We start from the raw sequence: 23,464 nt of genomic DNA on the forward strand, positions 1-23,464 counted from the left end.
GATATTGGGAAATAATATGTTTTTGCAGTGGGTCGGTAAAAGAATGCATTGCGACCCACAACTTTGGAACAGAGCCTAATACATCAGTCTAAACTTGTTAGCCGGACCCCCCATAGTAGTCCATCCCACGTTTTCAACCTTTGTAAGCACGGTGCAGAAATATAAAATGTTGCACAATTTATGACTTTTAAAAAATTGCAACTTTTTGGGGTTTGTTTATTCCAAAAACTGTTGTAAACTGCCTCTAATAGAGATTGAAATGATACTGTACTTCCAGTGTTACAGTCGCTCCATCCACTAAGAGTAAGGCAATTGTACTAAGTGACCGTATGCACAATTCTTTCTCTCTAGGAAACTACAAAACTCTTACGCTCTGGGCCTACATTATTTTGCAAAATGTCTGTGCTCTAGTTTAAAACAGAATATTGATACAATTTTTGGAAGACTGCATTATTTCAAGGAGAGAAGCAGCACACAAATGCATTGTAACATATTAAGAATACTGATTAAGTAAATGACATTAGAACAATATTTTTTATTTTTAATGATTTTTTTTAAGTAAAAAAATATGAAAGGCATTTTCAAAAGAAGAATAAAATTCTTAGATTTCCTTTCTATTGACAAGACATGGAAGCTGAAGAGTGTGTGATTTCTCATTTTCTTCCACTGCGGAGTCTGTCACGGGTTATCACCATTTTTTCTACACCAACCCACAGCCTGTGTGATCTTTCCCCTTTCCTCTGTAGTCTTATATGTGTGCCCATGTAACCTGCCCTCACAAATGTCTTGTATACTTTCTTCCCTATCCATACTCTGATCTGCTATGTACAACCTTCTTCCCCTCTGTGATAGTAACACTGAAAGAAGAAAAGGGGAAAGCAATAAAAGCTAACACAGTCATGAGCAGTCAGATGTATATCAGACACAGCGGGACAGAAGGCTATGTGAAGGATTTAAACAGACTCTACACCAGTAAAATAGTATGATATTTTTAATAAGGGCTAGTTAGAAAGTTGGTTCATTTTGCATTTTGGAAGCAAATTAACAATATAAAAAAAAAAAATCAGGTCTGAAGGTGTTCACACACTTTAACACATTTTTATACTGTGCAATACAGTGATCTTATTGTTCATCTTAAACTTATGAGCACCTTTGATAATTCTCTTTTAGTAAACCATCTTTAACTCTTGTCTTCTTCCTCTTGACTGTGAAACCGCTTGGCCACTGCAGTAATTAGCGCGGCTCCCTTCCCACTGCCATCTTCAGAGAGGATAAATGTCACATCACATTGTGGGGACAATTTTTTCACAGTTTCTTGTAAGATTCTAGAGAAACTATAAGAACAAGAAAGAGCAAACATGTCTGGAAGTTATGATTGATATTAAATCTGTTGAATATTCTTTATCTCAAACAGTTAACAAGGACCTGCTCTACAGAGAACATTGTCAGCCTATGCGTGCTGAACGATCTAGTACAGACTGCTCAGTACATATCTGAAGCGGGCCGGCCTGTGTAAACAGTCTGTTAAACCGCTGACAACTGTGTGACACTTTACACTTCATATTGAAATAGAACCGCAATATGGCTGCATTGCTGCTGACCGTCCACAAAAAGATATACCGTTAAGAAGTTTTACCTGTTAAAATCCCTTTATGGTTTTTTAGAGAAAAAAAAAGCAGAGTTGTTTGAACAATGTACCCCTCCTCACTGGAGAATGTGATATATGGGTGGCTCCGAATTTGTATGGAGAACATTTTTGTATAATTTTTAGGAGATTCTGGTGTTCCTAACATAGTAATATTAATATATAAGTATTACAGATTTTCTTCCTGTACTAACAGCTTTTCTCATGGTCTACACAACTGTCTTGCCCACAAAATGGCGGGTCATGGAGGCACAGGCTCGGTAATTCCTAGGGAGCGCCTGTGCATTTCATGCGTCATCAGAACATTACAGTGCATGTGTTGCCCCTGAGAATGAGGGCACCTGCTTGAGATGTTGGCCAGGGGAGCAGGTACAGTGAGGAACGACCTGTCAATCGCTGGCCGGAGAGCTGTAAGTGCAGGCCAAGACCCATTCACTTGCGAGTTCATCTGCATAAGAATTTGCCAATGGATTACAAGAAATAGGAGACGTGGACTTTTAATTTAAAAGTATGGAAATAATGATCATTACAGGTATTTTACTGTGATATTACTTTGTGGTCTCAAAAATTGCTGACAGGTTCCCTTTAAAATCTATACCACTTTGCCCTTAGTATGCTGAGTCTGTAGGGGTTGTCTAGAAGAAATCCACAAGAGAACAATATAAGGGAGACAGGTACTGTATGACGGTGTCACAGTTTCATCATTCACTGTGGCCTAGGGACACTGTGAGTGACAGCTCAACTGCCCTATGGGATCTGTATTGTGCTGGACTGTCAGTATTGTAGGTGACAGCCCAGCCGTTCAATCTGATGCTGATTTTGTTGCCGGACCTAGGATTTGTCGTGACTATTCAAGTGTGTTATCCCTTTTGCTCTTGACGCTTTCTGACCTCAGGTATCTGACCCCGGATTTGGCCTCTGATTATCCGTTTGTCTTATCTCCTTATCTTGACGTACCCTCCTGGCATTTGACCCTAGACTGCCTTTGTCTTGCCCCGCTGTACTACAAGCCCTCCTGGTATCTGACCTTGTACCTCCTAACTACCCTGTGAGTAGTGACTCTGCTTCACAGACGGAGCCAGTACTAACTACTTTGAGTACTTTGTTACTTTTCAGAATAGGTATTATAGATACAGACTGTACAGATCATTTATAGAGCATTTTATGAGTTTTCTTGAGTTTGATCCCCATGTACTTTATTGAATCTATACTGTATTTCTGGAATAACTTACTGTGGGTGTAATTTATACAAAGTCCCATCAACACCAACTGTAGTTTTAAGATGGTCCAGACCACGGTTTTCTCTGATTTTATCTACAACTGCAGCCAAGCCGGCTCCACATAACTTTGCGGCTCTGGTTGACACTGCACCACAGACCTCCTTCACAATGATACTGTCATCACATGTGCTGTCTAAACCAAGCTGTTGAAGGATCTTCCGGACCTGGAGAAGAGCTAATCGATCACTGTGTAAAGAAAAAAGTAATGATTAGTGAAAAATATGTACAAAATGGACAGATAAGTAGAGGAGTTCCTTGACCACTTAAAAGTACGAGGCCATTTGCAAAGTTAGGGCCCATTTACGCTGACCGATAATCGGGAAAGAGTGTTCCTAGGAATGCTTGCATGCTGATTACTGGCTATTCTAAGCAGGCAGGCAGTCATAACACAGCAAAATGCTCGTTCGTCAGGTGAAATTATTTTTGAGCTTTCTTAACAATCATTGTTCTGGACAGCACAACGATCTGTATAAACAGGACATGTGCGGTGGAGAACATGATGTTCTGTACACATAGGATGATCGTATTAATGATTGTTCTGTGCACCTGGAATTGTGGTCGGCCAGTCTTAACTGGCTATTCAATGACCGCTGTTTGGCTCACATGTAAAGTGAGTAAGGGTGTGTTCACATACAGTTTTTTTATGTGGATTTTGAAGTGGATCTGCCCAAAAATTCACATTAACAATAAAAAAAAACTCTTTAAGGCTATGTGCCCACGATGCAGAAATGCTCTGGATTTTTTCCTGAGCGTTTCTGCATCTCCCTGGCAGAAAAAACGCATGTGGATTGTACATGCGGATTGTACATGCGGATTGTACATGCATTTTCCTGCCAGGGACAAGCGGATGTGAAGCGTTCTTCACTTGCATTTCCGCATGTGGGTTGACAAGCGCTTTCCAAGCGATTTTAGCATCACTTGGAAAGTGCTTGACAACTTGGTCACACTATATAAATCCATGCAAACAGCATGGACTTATATAGTGTGACCGTAAAAATAAAAAAATAAAGCTATACTTACCTCCGATGCCGCCGCGTGTGCTGTCGCGCTCGTCCTGGCTTCTTCCGGGTTGCCAGCACATCGCGAGACAGAGAATGTCAAAAAATAAAAAAATAAATATATACTTACCCTCCGATGGCCCGCGCTGTCTTGCTTCGCTCGGTCCCGGCTGCCGGCAGCGGTAGAGTGAAGGACCTGCTGACGTCAGCGTCGCGTGACCCGTCACATGACTCTGACGTCAGCGCAGGTCCTTCATTCCATCGCGAAGTGCCGGGAAGCAAGGAGGAGCGCAGCGCGGGCCGCCAGAAGGTAAGTATATATTTATTTTTTATTTTATTCTTTTTTTACCGCTTTTTTAATGGTACCTGGGTGTGGGTGAGACTCTCCTGTCCTCCACACCCGGGTACCATCCGCACATTAGAACGCACCAATTACGCAAGTACAGATGCAGTCTTGCGGAATTGGCGCATTCTAATGCAAGTCAATGGCAGCGAAAACGCTGCGCTTCCGCAGAATAATTGGTAGTGCTGCGTTTTTTTCCGCAATGATAATCCGCAGCGGAAATTTCCGCAGCATGTGCACAACACATGCGGATTATCATTGGGGGACATGGCAGGCCTTCTACCATGCGTTTTTTAAGCGTTTCTGCCGCTTCGGAAAGGCTTAAAAAACGCATCGTGGGCACACAGCCTAAGGCTCTTTTGGTGTGCTTTTGAATTTACAGAATTTCTGCACCTATTATTTAAATTAGGTTACTTGCATTTATTCGTTGCGTTTTTTTAACATGTGTTTTAATTGTGTTTTTGATGCTGCATTTCTTGTCTCTTTCTGGTGTGTCATGCTTTAAATAAAGCTGCTTTGCTTTTGATACTACCTGGTATTTGGCTTTGACAAAACTTTATTGAAATACTTAGGTGCAGAGTTCATGCATTTTTGATGCGTTTCCACGGCAGAAACACAATAAAACAGCATGTGTGTTTTTTACCTGCGGATTTCCCACATTTAATGCAAGTCTATGGGGAAAATCTGCACATAAAACTCAGTGTACCGGCAAGAGAGATTACCATATTGTGGATTTGAAACACGCACCGCCGGTCAGTTCATGCTGAGTTGAAAAAATCACAGTGGACATGAGATTTCTGTATATCCCATCCACTTTGCTGGAATTGGAAGATGCTGCATTTTTGATGGAGCAAAAATATGCAGCGTCAAAAACTCACTAAAAGCTCATCATGGGGACATAGCCTAAGGGTATGTGCAGTCGTCTGTAAGACATTGATGGAGTCTCTGAGTTTTTCTTAGGTAAAGCTGCTTCACTGGCAGAATTGGCATCATATTAGCAACCAGCTTAAGCTGTCCAAAGCGAGCAGCATAAGCAGTCCGAAGAATGAACATGCTACTTCTTTTAACCGCTTCACAATTTCCGAATTCTGAAGACGTTAAGAGAAGTAACAAAGGACTGAACACATGCACAGCAATGTCGTTTTCACATTGCTGTGCATTATGTTCACTTTTTGACGGTTTTGCAGCGCCTTTTCAGGCTTGTTCCAAGCGGAATCCGCCTGAATAAGACATTGTGTTCACACACCATAAAAGGTTTTTCTGGTTACTAAAAACCCTTGTCTCCACGTACAGTTTTCTTTTAAAATGCTGTTTAACTCACCCTTGGGTCCAGCGCTACTCCCAGTGTCTATTATTGTTTGCAGTGTAGACTTTGCGTTGACACCGCTGCAGCCAATAAGAGAGCTTAGCGTCTCTGCTCGAGTAGACCGCATGTGCTGCTCAGAGCTGCGGAGCTCATTAATTGACTGCAGCGCTGTCAAGATGACATCAACACTGCAGACAATAACAGACACTGGGAGCAGTGGCGGAAACTTAGTGCTGAACCCGGGCAGGTGGAGTAAAGAAGTGCTTTTTTTTTCCTTTCAACAAACTGCACACCGGGGGTCAAACCTTGCTGAGGAGAAAATAAAAAAGTGACATGTCATGTCTTTGATGAGGATTCCTTGTGGAATACGCTCTAAACTTGACACTGAAGTCACATCAGACAGCTGAAAAAAAAAAGCTCCACAATTACTTGAGAACTGCTTAAAAAACGTGTCAGATCTAAAAACCTTGTAAAAAAAAACATGGTGGATTCCAGATGTGAATTTCTCTTGAAAACTTCATCTGAGTTTTCCGCTTCAAAACAGCTCTGTGTGAACATACCCATAGATATGTAATAAATTTTGCACAGGACGTGTAAGCTTAGCAAATGTCTACTATACTGCTCTTTCCATAGTATATTATTTAAATACACCTCTTAATTGTGCCATTTTACTTTTACATATGCTTAGACATTAGTCTGTACTGGGTCTCAGAAGACATATAACCTTTCTATTTGAGACAGAAATTTAGTTTCAAATATTCCTTTTGTCCTCAGCCTTTCAGAAATCTGTCCTCGGAATAAAAGGCCTCGTTTGGTAAGATCAATCAGGATCTGCCTTACAATTTCGCCCAGATACATTCCGCTGGTCATCTTTTCATATCTGTATGGAATACATATATACACATAAATGAGTTATTTGCAGGGTGTAGAACAAGTACATTGGAACTATTCAGTGCATGGCATGGTCATTCTACATACACAGTATATAAAATCAGTTTTATGTGTGTAACATTCACAATAATTATTTTCATGTATTTTTTTTTATAATTCCAAGTAAGTAATAATATCTGATAACAGTAAGAGAATATTTCCCCTTGAACTTCTACTCAGCCTTATTTGTGGAAAAGGTCACTAGAGAAAAGACACGTAAAAAATAAGTTGGTTGTTATAGAGTACACTAGATGTGCAGCCAGGACCATCACGCAAATATTACAAGGCATTTAGTGGGTTCATTTTGACTACACAAGCCACTTGAAGAGGTTGCCAGATCAGAATATAGAAATAACCTATGCTTAGGGTAAGTACATCAGTATCAGTTGTTACAAGCTCTAATAGGTCATCAATATTTTCTGACGAGTAAACCCCATTAAAACACTTTTGCAAAAATTTGGCAAAACTAGTAAAAGGGAAAAATTAAAGTAGATGTCTAAAGAAACAGATCATGTTGCACCTTTTTGGATTGAATTTTACCTTTGTTTTCCAGGGTTTAAAGACTTTTCATCCACATGTATGTCATATTGTGTCTGGATGTCAGAGAGACGGCCATTATTCCCGAATCCTCCCCATTCTGTGTTAATACACATTTTCCCTTCATCTCCATCTACAAGTTCAATGTTCTTCATTTCTTCCATATAACATACATTGCTCCCAGTACCTGGGGAAGAAAGACATACAGTACCTCATACTGCATACTTTTTGTTGTATTATGTAGGTGTGTATGGTGGACACAGAGACGCTACAGTTTCACCCTGTACCGTATCATGTTCTCCTAAAAAAACTTGCATTGCAGCTACCCGCAGAATCCAGTGAAGGAAAAAACTCCCAAGCTCCATTGTAATTTGGGAACCAAGAAGTAGTAATGTCTGAAAAGGTAGTAAATGTTACCCTTCTAGGTGGCGCACATAGTTCCACTGTGCCACGGACCGGACTAAGCAGCTACCTTAGTGTTCTCTGGAGCCTCTAGTGGTGAGGTCAGGCTTGTGCGGCAGGTAGCTGCCAGGTGCCACTCCAGGGCGCATCCAGGAGAAGCAGCTGACCCCAGGGGTCAGGTTAGCTGACACTGATAAGGGCTCTGTTCAGACTTTGTAGGGTCAGTTCAGGATCACTGACATGGAGACTCAGATAAGGAAAACGTTCAAAAACTGGCTGCACAGACACCAGAAGACTTTGAGGACATAACAGCCACTGGCACAGGTTCAGACTGTACAGACAGGATGGCCACTGGGACAGGTTCAGACTGTGCAGACAGGATGGCCACTGGGACAGGTTCAGACTGTGCAGACAGGATGGCCACTGGGACAGGTTCAGACTGTGCAGACAGGATGGCCACTGGGACAGGTTCAGACTGTGCAGACAGGATGGCCACTGGGACAGGTTCAGACTGTGCAGACAGGATGGCCACTGGGACAGGTTCAGACTGTGCAGACAGGATGGCCACTGGGACAGGTTCAGACTGTGCAGACAGGATGGCCACTGGGACAGGTTCAGACTGTGCAGACAGGATGGCCACTGGGGCTGGTTCAGACTGAGCAAACAGGATGGCCACTGGGACATGTTCAGACTGTGCAGACAGGATGGCAACTGGGACAGGTTCAGACACACAGGTCTCGGGATAGCAGGCAGGTACCGCTGACGCGGTTTCAGGTTCAGAGTTCTGGCATGGGCACTCAGCCCCCCAGGGAAGCAGACAGTTACCGCCAATGCGGTTCCAGGATACAGACATTGCCAATGCGGTCACAGGAACAAGGACTATCTATACTGGACTATCGGGACACAGGATAGGAGATAACTTTAACAAACTAGGGACAGGGATGTGGCAACATAATGTTCCACACACCAACCACCTAACACTAAACTATATTGTTTGCTAATGCACCTCCCTTTTGGGGAGGGTACCTTTTATACAAGATGCCTCCCAGCTATTGGCTGGGAGACATCTTGCAGGTAACAGATTTTAACAAAATGCCTCCCGGCTGTTAGCTGGGCATATTTACCAAATGCGTGCCCTGCCCCTTTAAGAGCAGGGGAGCCTGCACGCGCGTATAGTAGAAGCCAATGAATAGTCAGTAGAACTCTTGCAGCATGTGCCAGTGGTGAGGAGAAATTGCCATCTGCTGGTCAGGCGAAATCAAGAGGAATCAAGTTGTGCTAGAAGAGTTGAAGGGGGAGCAAATTCAGATGCCGGACCTGATCAGGTGACCTCTAGAAAGGATTTCCTGGATATAAAAGTCCAGCGCGCCAAGACACAGCAAGATTAGGCGCAAGGCTGCAGAGTGGAGGAGACATGCTCCAGAGGTACCGCGGACCCAGAAGCGCCATGAATCTTGCGCATGTTGGTCAGAGTCAGGACCTGCGCCTCACACTGAGTAAGTTCACGGAACCCTGTCAAGCGTGAGAGACTACCGTCAACAGTTAAGCCAAGAAGAGCTGAGAGAGAACTGCGACAGGAGAGATGCGCCAGCAGTAGCGGAAGAACTGCACAAGTGAACAGGGCCGTCACTTCCAACTTTCACCTACGGTACCGGGGACAGTTGGGATTAGGATCTCAGGTTGGGTGGGAGCCGGTTGGTGCGTGGGAGGCTAAACAGGATTTGATAAATTTTATCTGGAAGAGACTTGCGGCTTTGCAGGAACAATCGGTGACCCCCGCTAAGGCCATATAAAGAGAACTCACGTGGTGACTCCCACGACTGGGTTCATCACACTTGTTGCAAAGAACTTTACAGTTATTCACTGAAAATATTTCGTATTGTTATTTCAAGTTGTTGTTTATTACTCTTGTTACTAACCCGCTTGCAGAATAATTGTTATACATATAAAGTGGTTATATCAACCCCTGACTGTTCCCGCCTTGTGTCTCTGTGTGTTGCATTCCGGCACCTGTGTTACACGCGCATTAGGTGCACTGCCGGCACAGAGTGCGGCGTGCACAGCAAAGGAAAGGAAGCATGCCAGGGACCGCGCCGAGGGCCGGTGAAGTGAGCAAGCCGGCGTCCCTGCATGAAGGGGGAAGGGGACACCATGCAGGGGCACCGGCAGCAGCGCTACAGTAACTATGTTTTCAGGACTGTTTACTGCATTTCCATTATGTATGCAATACATTTTCACAGGGAGTCTATAAAATACAGTTTGCTTCTGATGGCTTGATCACAATATATATTTAATAACATGAATTACCTGCTATGAGCCCAATTTCACAGTCTGGATCTTCATATCCACAGGTCATCATGGTTCCCACTGTGTCATTGACAATAGCCACAATGTCTAAGTCAAACTCCTTCAAAGCAGGAAAGAAAAAAAATACAAATTTCAGAAGTCAAACACATCGATATTGAACTAGTACAGTAACTAGTGCACAACCTCCTGCAAATATTATCCCCAGGCACAGTTGAATTTTATTACCTGATCATTCATAATCATACATGAACCAAAGCATACCATTTGTATTTCTTTTTTCTGTAGTGTCAAATAGTGTTGAGCCACCCCCGTAGTGTTCGGGTTCGGTTCGGTTCGTCGAACACCGGGATGTTCGAGGAACTGTTCGTCGAACTGTTCGTCGAACACCTTAGAACACCGTCGAACACCGTTAAAACCAATGGCAGGCAAACAAAAACACATAGAAACACATAGAAAACACCTGCAAAGGTGTCCAAAAGCTGACAAACTGCTCAGAAGACACTCTGTTTAAAAAAGCCGGCCGGCAAATTCAGCAGCGGCATACACCGGTACCCGACAATTTAGACAAGAAGGAATAGAGCATCACACATAGATTAGATAGATAGAAACATGTCAGTCACACATATAAGAAGCACAGTGACAGTGTTGGTTACTGCACTTGTCATTTAGTGTAAAGGATTTATTTAAAAAAATAATAGTGTTTTCATGCACTGTCTCTTTAAAAAAGCCGGCCGGCAATTCAGCAGCGGTACCCGACAATTTAGAACAGAAAGATAGAGCATCACACATAGATTAGATAGATAGAAACATGTCAGTCACATATATATGAAGTACAGTGATAGTGTTGGTTACTGTACTTGTCATTTAGTATTAAAATAAAGGATTTATTATTAAAAAAATTGGCGTGGGGTTCCCCTTAATTTTAGTCTCTAGCGGAGGTTAAGCAGACGGCCGGGGCAGATGTTTGAAGCCTGGGAAGGGGGTAATACCCACGGAGCTTCCCAGGCTACTAATATCAGCCCCCAGCTGAATACATAGCCTTTACTAGCTATTAAAATGGGGGACCCCCCAAAAAAAATGACGTGGGGTCCCCCCTAATTTAATAGCTAGCAAAGGCTAGGTAGACAGCTGGGGGCTGATATTAATAGCCCAGGAAGGGAGCCATGAATATTGGCCCCCTCCCAGGCTAGAAACACCAGCCGTCAGCCGCCCCAGAAATGGCGCATTCATAGGATGCGCCAATTCTGGCACTTAGCCTCGCTCTTCCACGCTGCCCTTGTGCGGTGGCAGGGGGTAATAGGGCTGGGGTTGATGTCAGCTTATAATGCCAGCTGACATCAAGCCCAGGTTAGTAATGGAGAGGCGTCTATAAGACACCCCCATTACTAACCCCATAGTCAAAGTTAAAAAAAACACAAACACCCAGAATAAAGTCCTTTAATTGAAATAAAGACACAATCCTTTATTGTTCTAAATTAAACCATACTTACCATCACGCCCATTCCAGCTGAAGCCAACGATCTCCTGCAATAAAAGAAAAATAATAAAGCAACCTCATCCTTACCTTTCCATGGTTCCCACGACAGCTTCAGCTCTGCTACATCGAGATGACAGGCTGGACCGCAGCAGAACGCTGCCATCCAGCCTGTCATCCCGCAGACACTGAGAAGCGCAGGCTTGCTTGCGCTGCTCAGCGTCTCTCTGTGACGACATCCAGATGAGCCGAGTTCATGTCCAATGAACTCGGCTCACCTCATGCACGTCACTGACAGCGTGGGAAAATTCTCACGCTGAAGCGCTGATTGCAGGAGAATTTTCCCACGCTGTCAGTGACGTGCAGGAGGTGAGCTGAGTTCATTGGACATGAGCTCACCTCATGCACATCACTGACAGCGTGGGAGAATTCTCCTGCACTCAGCACTTCAGCGTGAGAATTTTCCCACGCTGTCAGTGACGTGCATGAGGTGAGCCGAGTTCATTGGACATGACCTCGGCTCATCTGGATGCCGTCACAGCGAGACAGTGAGGAGCGCAAGCATGCCTGCGCTTCTCAGTGTCTGCGGGATGACAGACTGGATGGCAGCGTTCTGCTGCGGTCCAGCCAGTCATCTCGATGTAGCAGAGCTGAAGCTGTCGTGGGAACCATGGAAAGGTAAGGATGAGGTTGGTTTATTATTTTTCTTTTATTGCAGGAGATCGTTGGCTTCAGCTGGAATGGGTGTGATGGTAAGTATGGTTTAATTTAGAACAATAAAGGATTGTGTCTTTATTTCAATTAAAGGACTTTATTCTGGGTGTTTGTGTTTTTTTTTAACTTTGACTATGGGGTTAGTAATGGGGGTGTCTTATAGACGCCTCTCCATTACTAACCTGGGCTTGATGTCAGCTGGCATTATAAGCTGACATCAACCCCAACCCTATTACCCCCTGCCACCGCACCAGGGCAGCGTGGAAGAGCGAGGCTAAGTGCCAGAATTGGCGCATCCTATGAATGCGCCATTTCTGGGGCGGCTGACGGCTGGTGTTTCTAGCCTGGGAGGGGGCCAATATTCATGGCTCCTTTCCTGGTCTATTAATATCAGCCCCCAGCTGTCTGCCTAGCCTTTGCTAGCTATTAAATTAGGGGGGACCCCACGTCATTTTTTTTTGGGGGGTCCCCCATTTTAATAGCTAGTAAAGGCTATGTATTCAGCTGGGGGCTGATATTAGTAGCCTGGGAAGCTCCGTGGGTATTACCCCCTTCCCAGGCTTCAAACATCTGCCCCAGCCGTCTGCTTAACCTCCGCTAGAGCCTAAAATTAAGGGGAACCCCACGCCAATTTTTTTAATAATAAATCCTTTGTTTTAATACTAAATGACAAGTACAGTAACCAACACTATCACTGTACTTCATATATATGTGACTGACATGTTTCTATCTATCTAATCTATGTGTGAAGCTCTATTCTGTCTGTTATAAATTGTCGGGTACCGCTGCTGAATTGCCGGCCGGCTTTTTTAAAGAGACGGTGCATGAAAACACTATTATTTTTTTTGATAAATCCTTTACGCTAAATGACAAGTACAGTAAGCAGCACTGTCACAGTACTTATTATATATGTGACTGACATGTTTCTATCTATCTAATCTATGTGTGATTCTCTATTCTTTCTATTCTAAATTGTCGGGTACCGCTGCTGAATTGCCGGCCGGCTTTTTTAAAGAGACGGTGCATGAAAACACTATTATTTTTTTTGATAAATCCTTTACGCTAAATGACAAGTACAGTAAGCAGCACTTTCACTGTACTTCGTATATATGTGGCTGACATGTTTATATCTATCTAATCTATGTGTGAAGCTCTATTCTTTCGGTTCTAAATTGTCGGGTACAGGTGTATGCCGCTGCTGAATTGCCGGCTTTTCATGTTTCACTGTTGGCACTGTTCCCATCGATTTAGGCAATCACTGTAATGCCACAACCACCATGGCTGTGGCATTACAGTGAGTGGCAGACAATCCCTGCATGATTGGTGCTCTAAATAGCGCCAGACATGCAGGACACGCTTTTGGTGCACGAACAGTTATCGAACATAACCTCGAACAGCCGAATTTTTTGCAAATCGTTCGGGTTCGTCGAACAACTCGAACACCGCCCAAAACAGCTCGAATTTGAGATTGGCGAACAGTTCTAGTCGAACACCGCTCATCTCTAGTGTCAAACTATTTTGGATATCCCATGCAACTTGTACTAGTGTCAAAAACATACAAATATACCGCCATTGATTGAGTTGGTTCTTTTAGGATATTCTATCAGCTTATTTTCCCTGGATTTTCCCATTAAATACACCGTTTTATAGAGATAACCCTGTTTATATGTCGTTTTATATAAAGCTCAGAGCAGCGTAAAAAATAGCGGATACCACTCTGGTGGATCTGAAGAGTCCATGTATTATAGGCACTGCAGTGGAGAGGTATAGCCAACAACAACGTCCTACAGCAAAACCAACTATTTTCCAGGGGCACCTGAAAAGTAGTATCATTGAAATTAGCTGACCCACACAGTGGATTCAATCTAAAAAGGGGTTGTCCTAATTCGAAATTGTAGACCCCCATGATAAAGGCGGGGGCACCACAGATGCAAATTACTAAATTACTAACCAGAAAAAACCTACAAGACGCAAAATTAACATAAATCCTGCTGTAAATAGATAAATAAAAAGCAAAAGTGCATTTAAATAACATAGGGTTCTTAGTAACACTGTTTTTGATCAAAAATAGTATAAAAGCTATCCCACTACGGCGCGGTGACCCTATTCGGGACAGTCCTACTCTGTCTAATATTAAAAATCTTACCATGTGTCAAAGTGAACCCCAGTGTGTGAATAAGGGCAGACAAATGACCGAATCCCAAACTGTGGACACCAGCCTAGGGAAGCTATTTAAATGTAATTTCCAGCTCAATGAAAGTAGCCCATACCCTGGCTTGCACAGAATGCAAAAATACAAAGAAAAAACACAAAAATTGAGCTTGGTTTAAGTTGGTATACATGAAGCAGATAAACGCACGTTCACATTGGCCATAAATCAGAAAACACCTACAAGAAGCAAAATGAACATAGACCCTGTTGTAAATAAATAAATAAATAAAAAGCAAGCGCATTTATATAAAATAGGATTCTTAGTAACACTGTTTTTGATCAAAAACAGTATAAAAGCCATCCCACCAGGGCACGATGACCCTATTTGGGACGGTCCTACACTGTCTAATATTATAAACCCTACCATGTGTCAAAGTAAGTGAATTAGTAACCACACACAAAACTACTAAAATATGAAGAGGGTGGTTGCCTAGTATTGAAAATGCACACAGATGAGGTATGTATAGGGCACCAGTCACACAGGTACGTGTGATGCACATTGTCTGGGTTACAGCCTATCGATGACACCCATACTATTAGATCAGGTGGGCTGCCCAGCACTATATAAGTGCACCCCACAGGGACAGACACCCCAATTCACCCAAGCAACAATAAAGGGCCTTGCTGCATCCTGCATAAAAATGGAAAAATGTACAATAAAAAGATGAAAAATTATGTATAAAATACATGAGGTATTGGTCGATATTTTGGCCAAAATACGTAAGCTCACAACCCGCGCCAAGGGTCATCATACTTGTTGAGTCCCTACACTAAATTCAAAAACGGATCACAGAAATACATAAATTAAAAAAACATCATAGAAAAAGATACAGGTGTTAGTAAGGCTGTGTCTTTTTTATGATGTTTTTTTGGATGCAGTAGACCCCCCATGATAAAGGCGGGGGCAGCACTGGGTGCAAAATACTGATGGAGTAACCTCTCTCACACCTAGCAAAACATGGAGAGGGTGGTTGCCTAGTATTGAAAATGCACACAGATGAGGCTTGCAAAGGGCACCAGTCACACAGGTACGTGTGATGAACAGTGTCTGGTTTACAGCCTATTGATGGCGCCCATACTATTAGAACAGGCGGCTGCCCAGCACTATATAAGTGCACCCCACAAGGACAGACACCCCAGTTCACCCAACCAACACGCACACACTGTAAGGATTTTCCAATGCCGACCCGCAGGAGCGGGCAGTCATGTGACCGCAAGTATGCAATTTGCGTACTCCCGGCCACATTCCGACTAGACTGTGTCTGGCCTTACTCCATACATTTGCATTGAGTGAGGCCGCGCACTTCTAGTCGGGACACGACCGCATGTATGCAAATCATGTACTTGTGGTGAAGCTCCCGGTGCCAGCGCTGGAGAATCCTCAAAGAGCACAGTGCGCACGATGTGAGGATTTACAAGTCTATAGTCATAGAGTGGCTGCAGACTTGTAGCCTAAAGCCGGACTATCCCTTTAAAGGGAACCTGTTAGCTGATCCATGTTGCCCAAACCACAATTGCAGCCGGGTATATTTTTCTCTGAAAATATAGTTTGAAGATTTCCCTTGCTGCTCTAGTTGATTAACAAGTCTCTTTCATGCGTGCATGACCTTCAAACTATATTTTCCCTAAAATATTTTGGTATTGCAGAGATCTAAGGGGGAAGGTTTCTCCTTGTGGAGAGTGGCATACCTGCCCTATGTAAGGAGAATTATCCACCGTGCAATGCTCCTCTGGGAAATTACATATGCAGAACTCTATAGCGCCAACTGTTGGAAGCGGTGATCCTACACGTCACTATCGACCCTTGAACGAGCCTTGCAATATGACTTAGGATCAAAGCCTAATCAGACTCTCAATTTGCTAGGTATTGCAGAGAGAAACGTACCTGGCTGCAATTGTGAAACCAGGCTCTGATTCATGCTGCCCAAATCAAAAATTGAGTGAAAGGTGTAGCATCGGCGTCTCTGCCTCCTGCCGGGCAGAGACACCGTTCCCCTCACCGCCATGGTCCTGGTCCGGCGTCTTCCTGCTCCCCTCCTGCTGTGGCGCGCAACGCGCGCAGCTTCCCGGGCACTGTGCTTAGGGCGCGCACACCCTCCCACTTAAAGGGGCCACCCACGCCGTCCTAAAGAGTCCAATGGCCAAATGACTTCTCCTATATAAGGCACCTCCTCCAAAATGGAGGTGCCTGTGCAAGGTTGTTGTTTGTGTGCTAACACTTTCCTCAGCCCTCAGGTCCCGTTGTCTGTCAGTCCTGCCCGCCAGTCTGTCTAACAGTCCTGCCCGCCAGTCTGTCTAACAGTCCAGCCCGCCAGTCTGTCTAACAGCTGAGCCAGCCAGCCTGCCTACCTGGAGCACCTGCCAGTTACCTGCTGTGCCCGCCAGCCTGCCTCCCCGGAGCACCTGCCAAGTAACCTGCCGTGCCCGCCAGCTTGCCTATCCGGAGCACCTGTCTGGCTATCAGCCGTACCTGCCTGCTTATCTACCCAGACCACCTGCCAGCATTCCTGCCGTGCTCATCCGCTGTACCGGTCAGCTCCTGTCATCTGCCTCGTGGGAGTCACCTGCTCTCACACAAGGTCGGTCCCAGAGTGGCACCTGGTTCACCTGCCGGTCCCTCCCTGGTTCACAGAGTCGTCTAAGCCGCCATGTGACCTGGGTCGGTCCGAGTAGGCACTTAGTCACGCCCCTCTGGTCCCTCCTTGCACCGAAGCACAGAGGTTCTACCACCCGGTCCCTTAACAGTTTGCACAGGCCAACCCGGTGGCTCCCAGGCTCCTTCGCTCTCAGACCTGTATCAAGAGGTCTCTCGCCAGAGATCCCAACAGGATACTATCCTGTCCTATCTGCAGACAGTCAACTCCCGCCTGGACGCGCTGTCCACCCCGACTGTTTCCGTCTCTAACCGAGCGGCACCCGCTCCGGCGGCACCTCAACCCAGTGGCGCTGTGGCACCCGGCTTTGGACCCCGGCTCTCTGCACCTCCACGTTTTGGTGATGACCCCGTCTTATGTCGGGGTTTCATAAATCAGTGCACGCTGCACTTTGAACTCCTGGCACATCAGTTCACCTCCAACCGGGCCAAGGTGGCATTCATCATGTCTCACCTCACCGGAGAGGCATTGGCATGGCTAAACCCTCTGTGGGAAAGAGAGGATCCCCTGGTGTCTGATCTTCTGGCTGTCCTCGCTGCCTTCCGGAAAGTCTACGATGAGCCCGGACGAAAATCTTCTACTGCCTCCTCACTTCTCCATCTCCGCCCATGGAGTCTCACTGTGGGCCAGTATACCATACGTTTCCGGACCCTCACATCTGAACTTGCCTGGAACAATGAGGCCCTGGTGTCCACCTTTTGGGAGCGTCTTTCCGGACTAATCAAGGATGACCTAGCCGGTCGTGATATCCCTTCCACCCTGGATGACCTGGTGTTATTAGCTATCTGGATTGACATCCGTTTTCTGGAACGTGCTAAGGAGACAACCCGAGAGACATCCAACATTCCAAAGGCCAATCCTGCAACCAGCAATCACCCGGGCATGTTCGTCAGAGCCTATGCAAATTGACCAAACCAAGATGGTCAAGTCTCGCCTGGAGACACGCCGAGCCAAGGGGAGTTGCTTCTACTGTGGCAGTATAGAGCATCTGATCCGTTCCTTCCCGGTGAGGCCGGGAAACTCCATTGTCTAGGACCACTCAGAGAGGTCATCCTAGGCAAGAGACTGTCCTTGACTCTGTCTGTTTCTATTTCCAGTGGTGAGACCCGCTTCTTCGAGACTGCCCATCTGGATTCCGGCGTCGCTGGGAACCTAATTCAACAGGCTGTTGTGGAGCGGTATCAAATTCCTACTGTACGTCTGGCTGAACCATTGGCGGTTGCCTCGGTGGATGGGAGGCTCCTTCCGGAGACCATCTTGCTTGTCACAGAGCCTGTAACCCTTCAGGTGGGAATGCTGCACTCGGAGAAGATCTCCTTTCATGTGCTGTCCGGTCTCTCTCACTCCGTCTTGCTTGGTCTACCCTGGTTACAAAGACATGAGCCGGTCCTGAATTGAGATCTGGTGAAGTGCTCCGTTGGGGTCAGGAATGCCATGAGTCCTGTCTGGTTCCGGTTTGTCCTGCTCGACCCCCGTCTACTCCGGCTAATCTACCTGGTCTGCCGGCACCCTACTGGTCCTATGCGGACGTCTTTTGACAAAAAGGAAGCGGAGACACTACCACCTTATAGGCCGTATGATTGCCCCATCGACCTGGTACCTGGTGCTTCTCCTCTCCACGGGCGAATCTACCCTTTGTCGCTGGCTGAGACCCGGGCCATGTCTGAGTACATAGAGGAGAATCTTACTCAGGGATTTATCCAGAAATCCACCTCTCCGGCTGAAGCAGGATTCTTCTTCGTCAAGAAGAAAGACGGTTCTCTACGTCCCCGTATTGATTATAGGGGCCTAAACCAGATTACCATCAAAGATAAGTACCCCCTGCCTCTCATCTCGGAGCTGTTTGACCGCCTTAAAGGCGCGAAGATCTTCACCAAGCTCGATCTTCGTGGGGCATACAATTTGGTCCGGATTAGCCAGGGAGACGAGTGGAAGACGGCATTCAATACCCGGGATGGTCACTACGAATACCGCGTGATGTCCTTTTGTCTCTGTAATGCTCCAGCCGTCTTCCAGGAGCTGGTGAACGACATCTTCCGAGACCTCCTGTATTCTTGTGTGGTGGTGTACCTGGACGATATTTTGGTTTTCTCTCCGGATATGCCCTCACACCGGAGGGATGTTTGTCAGGTACTGCTGAGGCTCCGGAAGAATCGCTTGTACGCTAAATACGAGAAATTCCTCTTTGAGCAGACCTCTCTGCCATTCCTGGGCTATTTTATCTCCGAGACTGGTCTGCGGATGGATCCCGAGAAGGTGTCTGCCGTCTTAAAGTGGCCCCGACCGAGGGGTTGAAGGCGATTCAGCGATTCCTGGGCTTCACAAACTATTACCGGTTCTTCGCTCCTCATTTCTCCTCCTGGACTGCTCCCATCTCTACACTCACCTGTAAAGGAGCAAACCACAGGGAATGGACTTCTGAAGCAGAGAAGGCCTTCGTCTCCCTTAAACAAGCCTTCTCCTCTGCTCCTGTGCTACACTGTCCAGATTGCAACAAGCAGTTCTTCCTGGAGGTTGATGTGTCCTCCTCCAGGGCCGGAGCAGTGCTCACACCAGAAATCCTCGTCCGGGCGAATGGTGACCTGCGGATTCTTCTCCAAGCTCTTCTCCTCGTCCGAACGCAACTACTCTATAGGAGATCGAGAACTGCTGGCCATCAAGTTGGCGCTGGAGGAGTGGCGCTATTTGCTTGAGGGGGCTCTGCACCCGGTGGTCATCTACACTGACCACAAGAACCTCGCTTATTTGCAGAACACCCAAAGACTAAATCCGCGTCAGGCCAGGTGGTCTCTATTCTTTGCCCGATTCTGCTTCGCTCTGCACTACCGCCCGGCGGACAAGAACATTAAAGCTGACGCTTTATCCCGCTCTTTTCTGTCTTCCAAACAAGAGGAGGAGCCTCTACTTATCATTGACTCCTCATCTTCCACCCGGTAAGACTTTTGTAGCAGTTCCAGATCGGAAGAAGGTTCTACTCTGGGGCCATTCATACAAACTTGCCGGTCATGCTGGCCAGAGGAAGACCTTTCTGCTCGTTGCCTGACATTAATTGTGGCCTTCCGTGCGCAAGGACGTTGCGGACTTTGTCGAGGCTTGTTCCTCTTCTGCCCGTAACAAGGTTCCCAGGCACCTTCCATCCGGCCGTCTCCTTCCTCTTCCCATGCCTTTCGCTCCATGGCAACACATTGCAATGGACTTCATCACGGATCTCCCTGTTTCTGCCGGTTGTACTGTCATTTGGGTAGTCGCTGACCGCTTTTCTAAGATAGCCCACTTCATCCCTCTGCCTGGTCTTCCGTCTGCATCTGTGCTGGCTAAGGACTTCATCCATCACATCTTCCGTATTCACGGCCTACCCCTCCACATTGTCTCAGATCGTGGAGCTCAGTTCACTTCGCACTTCTGGAGAGCTACGTGCAAGCTGCTGGATGTCTCTTTGGATTTCTCTTCTGCTTATCATCCTCAGTCCAAAGGTCAAGTAGAACGTATCAATCAGATCCTTACCAGCTTTCTTCGGCACTTTGTCAACGCTCACCATAGCTATTGGCTTGACCTCCAAATATGTCCGTCTCAAGATACCTTCTTATAAGTTGGGTCCGCGGTTCATCAGTCCATTCGAGGTTCTGAACCAAATCAATCCCGTGGTTTACAAGCTGAAACTCCCAGTCACCTTAAGGATTCCCAACTCCTTTCATGTATGCCTCCTCAAACCAGCTGTTCTTAATTCCTTCTCTGATGATCCCTGTACCACCCCAGCTCCGGTCTCCGCGGAGGACATCTTTGAGGTAGAAAACATTTTGGCCACCAAGAGGGTAAGAGGAAAGACTTTCTTTCTTGTGGATTGGAAGGGGTTTGACCCGGAGGAGAGGTCTTGGGAACCAAGGGAGAACATTCATGCCACTCATCTTCTTAAAAAATTTCTCGAGGGACTAAAGAAGAGGGGGCGTAAAGGAGGGGGGATACTGTAGTATCGGTGTCTCTGCCTCCTGCCGGGCAGAGACATTGTTCCCCTCAACGCATCCGGCATCTTCCTGCTCCCCTGCTGCTGCGGCGCGCTCCGTGCTCAGCTTCCCGGGCACTATGCTTAGGGCACGCGCGCGCGCGCTCCCTCCCTCTTAAGGGGGCCGCGTTCGTCGTCCTAAAGAGTCCCCGGCCAATGGCCGGAGGACTTCTCCTATATAAGGCACCTCCTCCAAAATGGAGGTGCCTGTGCAAGGTTGTTGTTTGTGTGCTAACACTTTCCTCAGCCCTCAGGTCCCACTGTCTGTCAGTCCTGCCCGTCAGTCTGTCTAACAGTCCTGCCCGCCAGTCTGTCTGACAGCCGTGCCCACCAGCCTGCCTACCTGGAGCACCTGCCAGTTACCTGCCGTGCCCGCCAGCCTGCCTACCCAGAGCACCTGCCAAGTAACCTGCCGTGCCCGCCAGCTTGCCTACCCGGAGCACCTGTCTTCTTCTTTGCTCCGTCATTCTTCTTTTAACACACTTTTCACACCCATATCCTTTGCGTTCATGTTTTCTATTTCAGTCTAATAAAACTTATACTCCTACTGTATACTGAATAGTATAGTATACTCCGTATATCAAATAATGGTTATTAAGAAAGGTGCATTTTAATATTCTACTACAGTGGCTAAATGTGTTACACCAATATTAAGCTCTAAGCTTTTCCTTTTTTGATATTAGAGAATTAACAGTTCTGTATGCTGCTACGTTGTTTGTACTTTGTTTATTATGATAGGGTAATTATAAAACAATGAAACAGTTTCTGGGCTCATATAGTAATGAAAAGCTTTAAAAATAAACCGTAAACAGGTTTTTACTATGTAATCTGAGCAGGGCCGGCTCCAGGTTTTTGTGGGCCCCGGGCGAAAGAGTCTCTGTGGGCCCCTTTAACACATACCACGCTTCATGATGCACAGATACAGCAGAGAAATATATATATAGTACAAGGCCAAAGATTTCACTTCTTACATTACATGAGCGATATCTATTGCAAATTCCACAACAGCTCAGAAACCGGCGAATCGCTCCATACAGAATACTGGCCCCCATAAAATGCTCCATACAGGATACTGGCCCCCATATTACGCTCTGTACAGGATACTAGCCCCCTTATAATGCTTCATACAGAATACTGACCCCCCATATTACGCTCTGTACTGAACACTGGTCCCCTTATAATGCTCCATACAGAATACTGACCCCCAAATAATTCTCCATGCAGGATACTGGCCCCCATATTATGCTCTGTACAGGATACTGGCCCCCTTATAATGCTTCATACAGAATACTGGCCCCCAAATAATGCCCCATGCAGGATACTTCCCCCATATTATGCTCTGTACAGGATACAGGCCCCCTTATTATGCTCCATACAGAATACTGGCCCCAAAATAATGCTAGATACAGGATCCTGGCCCCCATATTATGCTCTGTACAGGATACTGGCCCCCTTATAAGGCTCCATACAGAATACTGGCCCCCAAATAATGCTCCATGCAGGATACTGACCCCCATATTACGCTCTGTACAAAATACTGGCCCCCTTATAATGCTCCATACAGAATCCTGGCCCCCAAATAATTCTCCATGCAGGATACTGGCCCCCATATTACGCTCTGCACAGGATACTGGCCCCCTTATAATGCTTCATAAAGAATACTGGCCCCAAAATAATGCCCAATGCAGGCTGTTCCCCCACATAATACCCCATGCAGGCTATTCCTCCCACATAATGCCCCATGCAGGCTGTTCCCCCCATATAATGCCCCATGCAGGATGTCACCTCTCCCTCCCTTATAATGCCCCATGCAGGATGTCACCCGCCTTATAATGCCCCATGCAGGATGTCACCCTCCACTTACAATGCCCCATGCAGATTGTTCCCCCCACATAATGCCCCATGCAGGATGTCACCCCCTCTTATAATGCCCCATGCAGGATGTCACCCCCCCTTATAATTCCCCATGCAGGATGTCACCCTCTCTTACAATGCCCCGTGCAGGATGTCTTCCCTCATTTAATGCCCCATGCAGGATGTCACCCCACATATAATGCCCCATGCAGGATGTCACCCCTCATATAATGCCCCATGCAGGATGTCATCTCTCCCCCCATATAATGCCCCATGCAGGATGTCACCTCCCCCCCCATATAATGCCCCATGCAGGATGTCACCCCCCCATATAATGCCCCAAGCAGAATGTCACCCCCCCATATAATGCCCCATGCAGGATGTCACCCCCCCTTATAATGCCCCATGCAGGATGTCACCCCCCCTCCTTTATAATGCCCCATGCAGGATGTCACACACCCCCTCCCTTATAATGCCCCATGCAGGATGTCATCTCTTCCCCCTTATAATGCCCCATGCAGGATGTCACCCCCCCTTATAATACCCCATGCAGGATGTCACCCCCCCTTATAATGCCCCATGCAGGATGTCATCTCTCCCCCCCTTATAATGCCCCATGCAGGATGTCACCCCCCCTTATAATTCCGCATGCAGGATGTCATCCCCTCTTACAATGCCCCATGCAGGATGTCTTCCCTCATTTAATGCCCCATGCAGGATGTCACCCCACATATAATGCCCCATGCAGGATGTCACCCCTCATATAATGCCCCATGCAGGATGTCATCTCTCCCCCTATATAATGCCCC

At 46.3% G+C, this 23,464-nt stretch overlaps 1 protein-coding gene across 1 annotated transcript in view; it reads right to left on the reverse strand.

Annotated features, from left to right (window-relative positions):
* Window positions 1-975: 975 nt before the first annotated feature.
* LOC141273577 (hexokinase HKDC1-like) overlaps window positions 976-23,464 on the reverse strand; it is a 90,461-nt gene continuing 67,972 nt past the window's right edge. The window contains exons 14-18 of the mRNA XM_073685616.1: window positions 9,749-9,848; window positions 7,043-7,226; window positions 6,297-6,452; window positions 2,878-3,111; window positions 976-1,334 (exon numbers count right to left, since the gene is read on the reverse strand). Of these exons, the coding sequence (XP_073541717.1) occupies window positions 1,181-1,334; window positions 2,878-3,111; window positions 6,297-6,452; window positions 7,043-7,226; window positions 9,749-9,848 (828 nt within the window). The 3' untranslated portion in view covers window positions 976-1,180. The remainder of the gene's footprint in view (window positions 1,335-2,877; window positions 3,112-6,296; window positions 6,453-7,042; window positions 7,227-9,748; window positions 9,849-23,464) is intronic.

The sequence above is a fragment of the Phyllobates terribilis genome, unplaced genomic scaffold, assembly GCF_046119375.1.
Source record: "Phyllobates terribilis strain yellow unplaced genomic scaffold, ASM4611937v1 Scaffold_5__5_contigs__length_657084704, whole genome shotgun sequence".
NCBI classification, from domain to species: Eukaryota; Metazoa; Chordata; class Amphibia; order Anura; family Dendrobatidae; genus Phyllobates; species Phyllobates terribilis.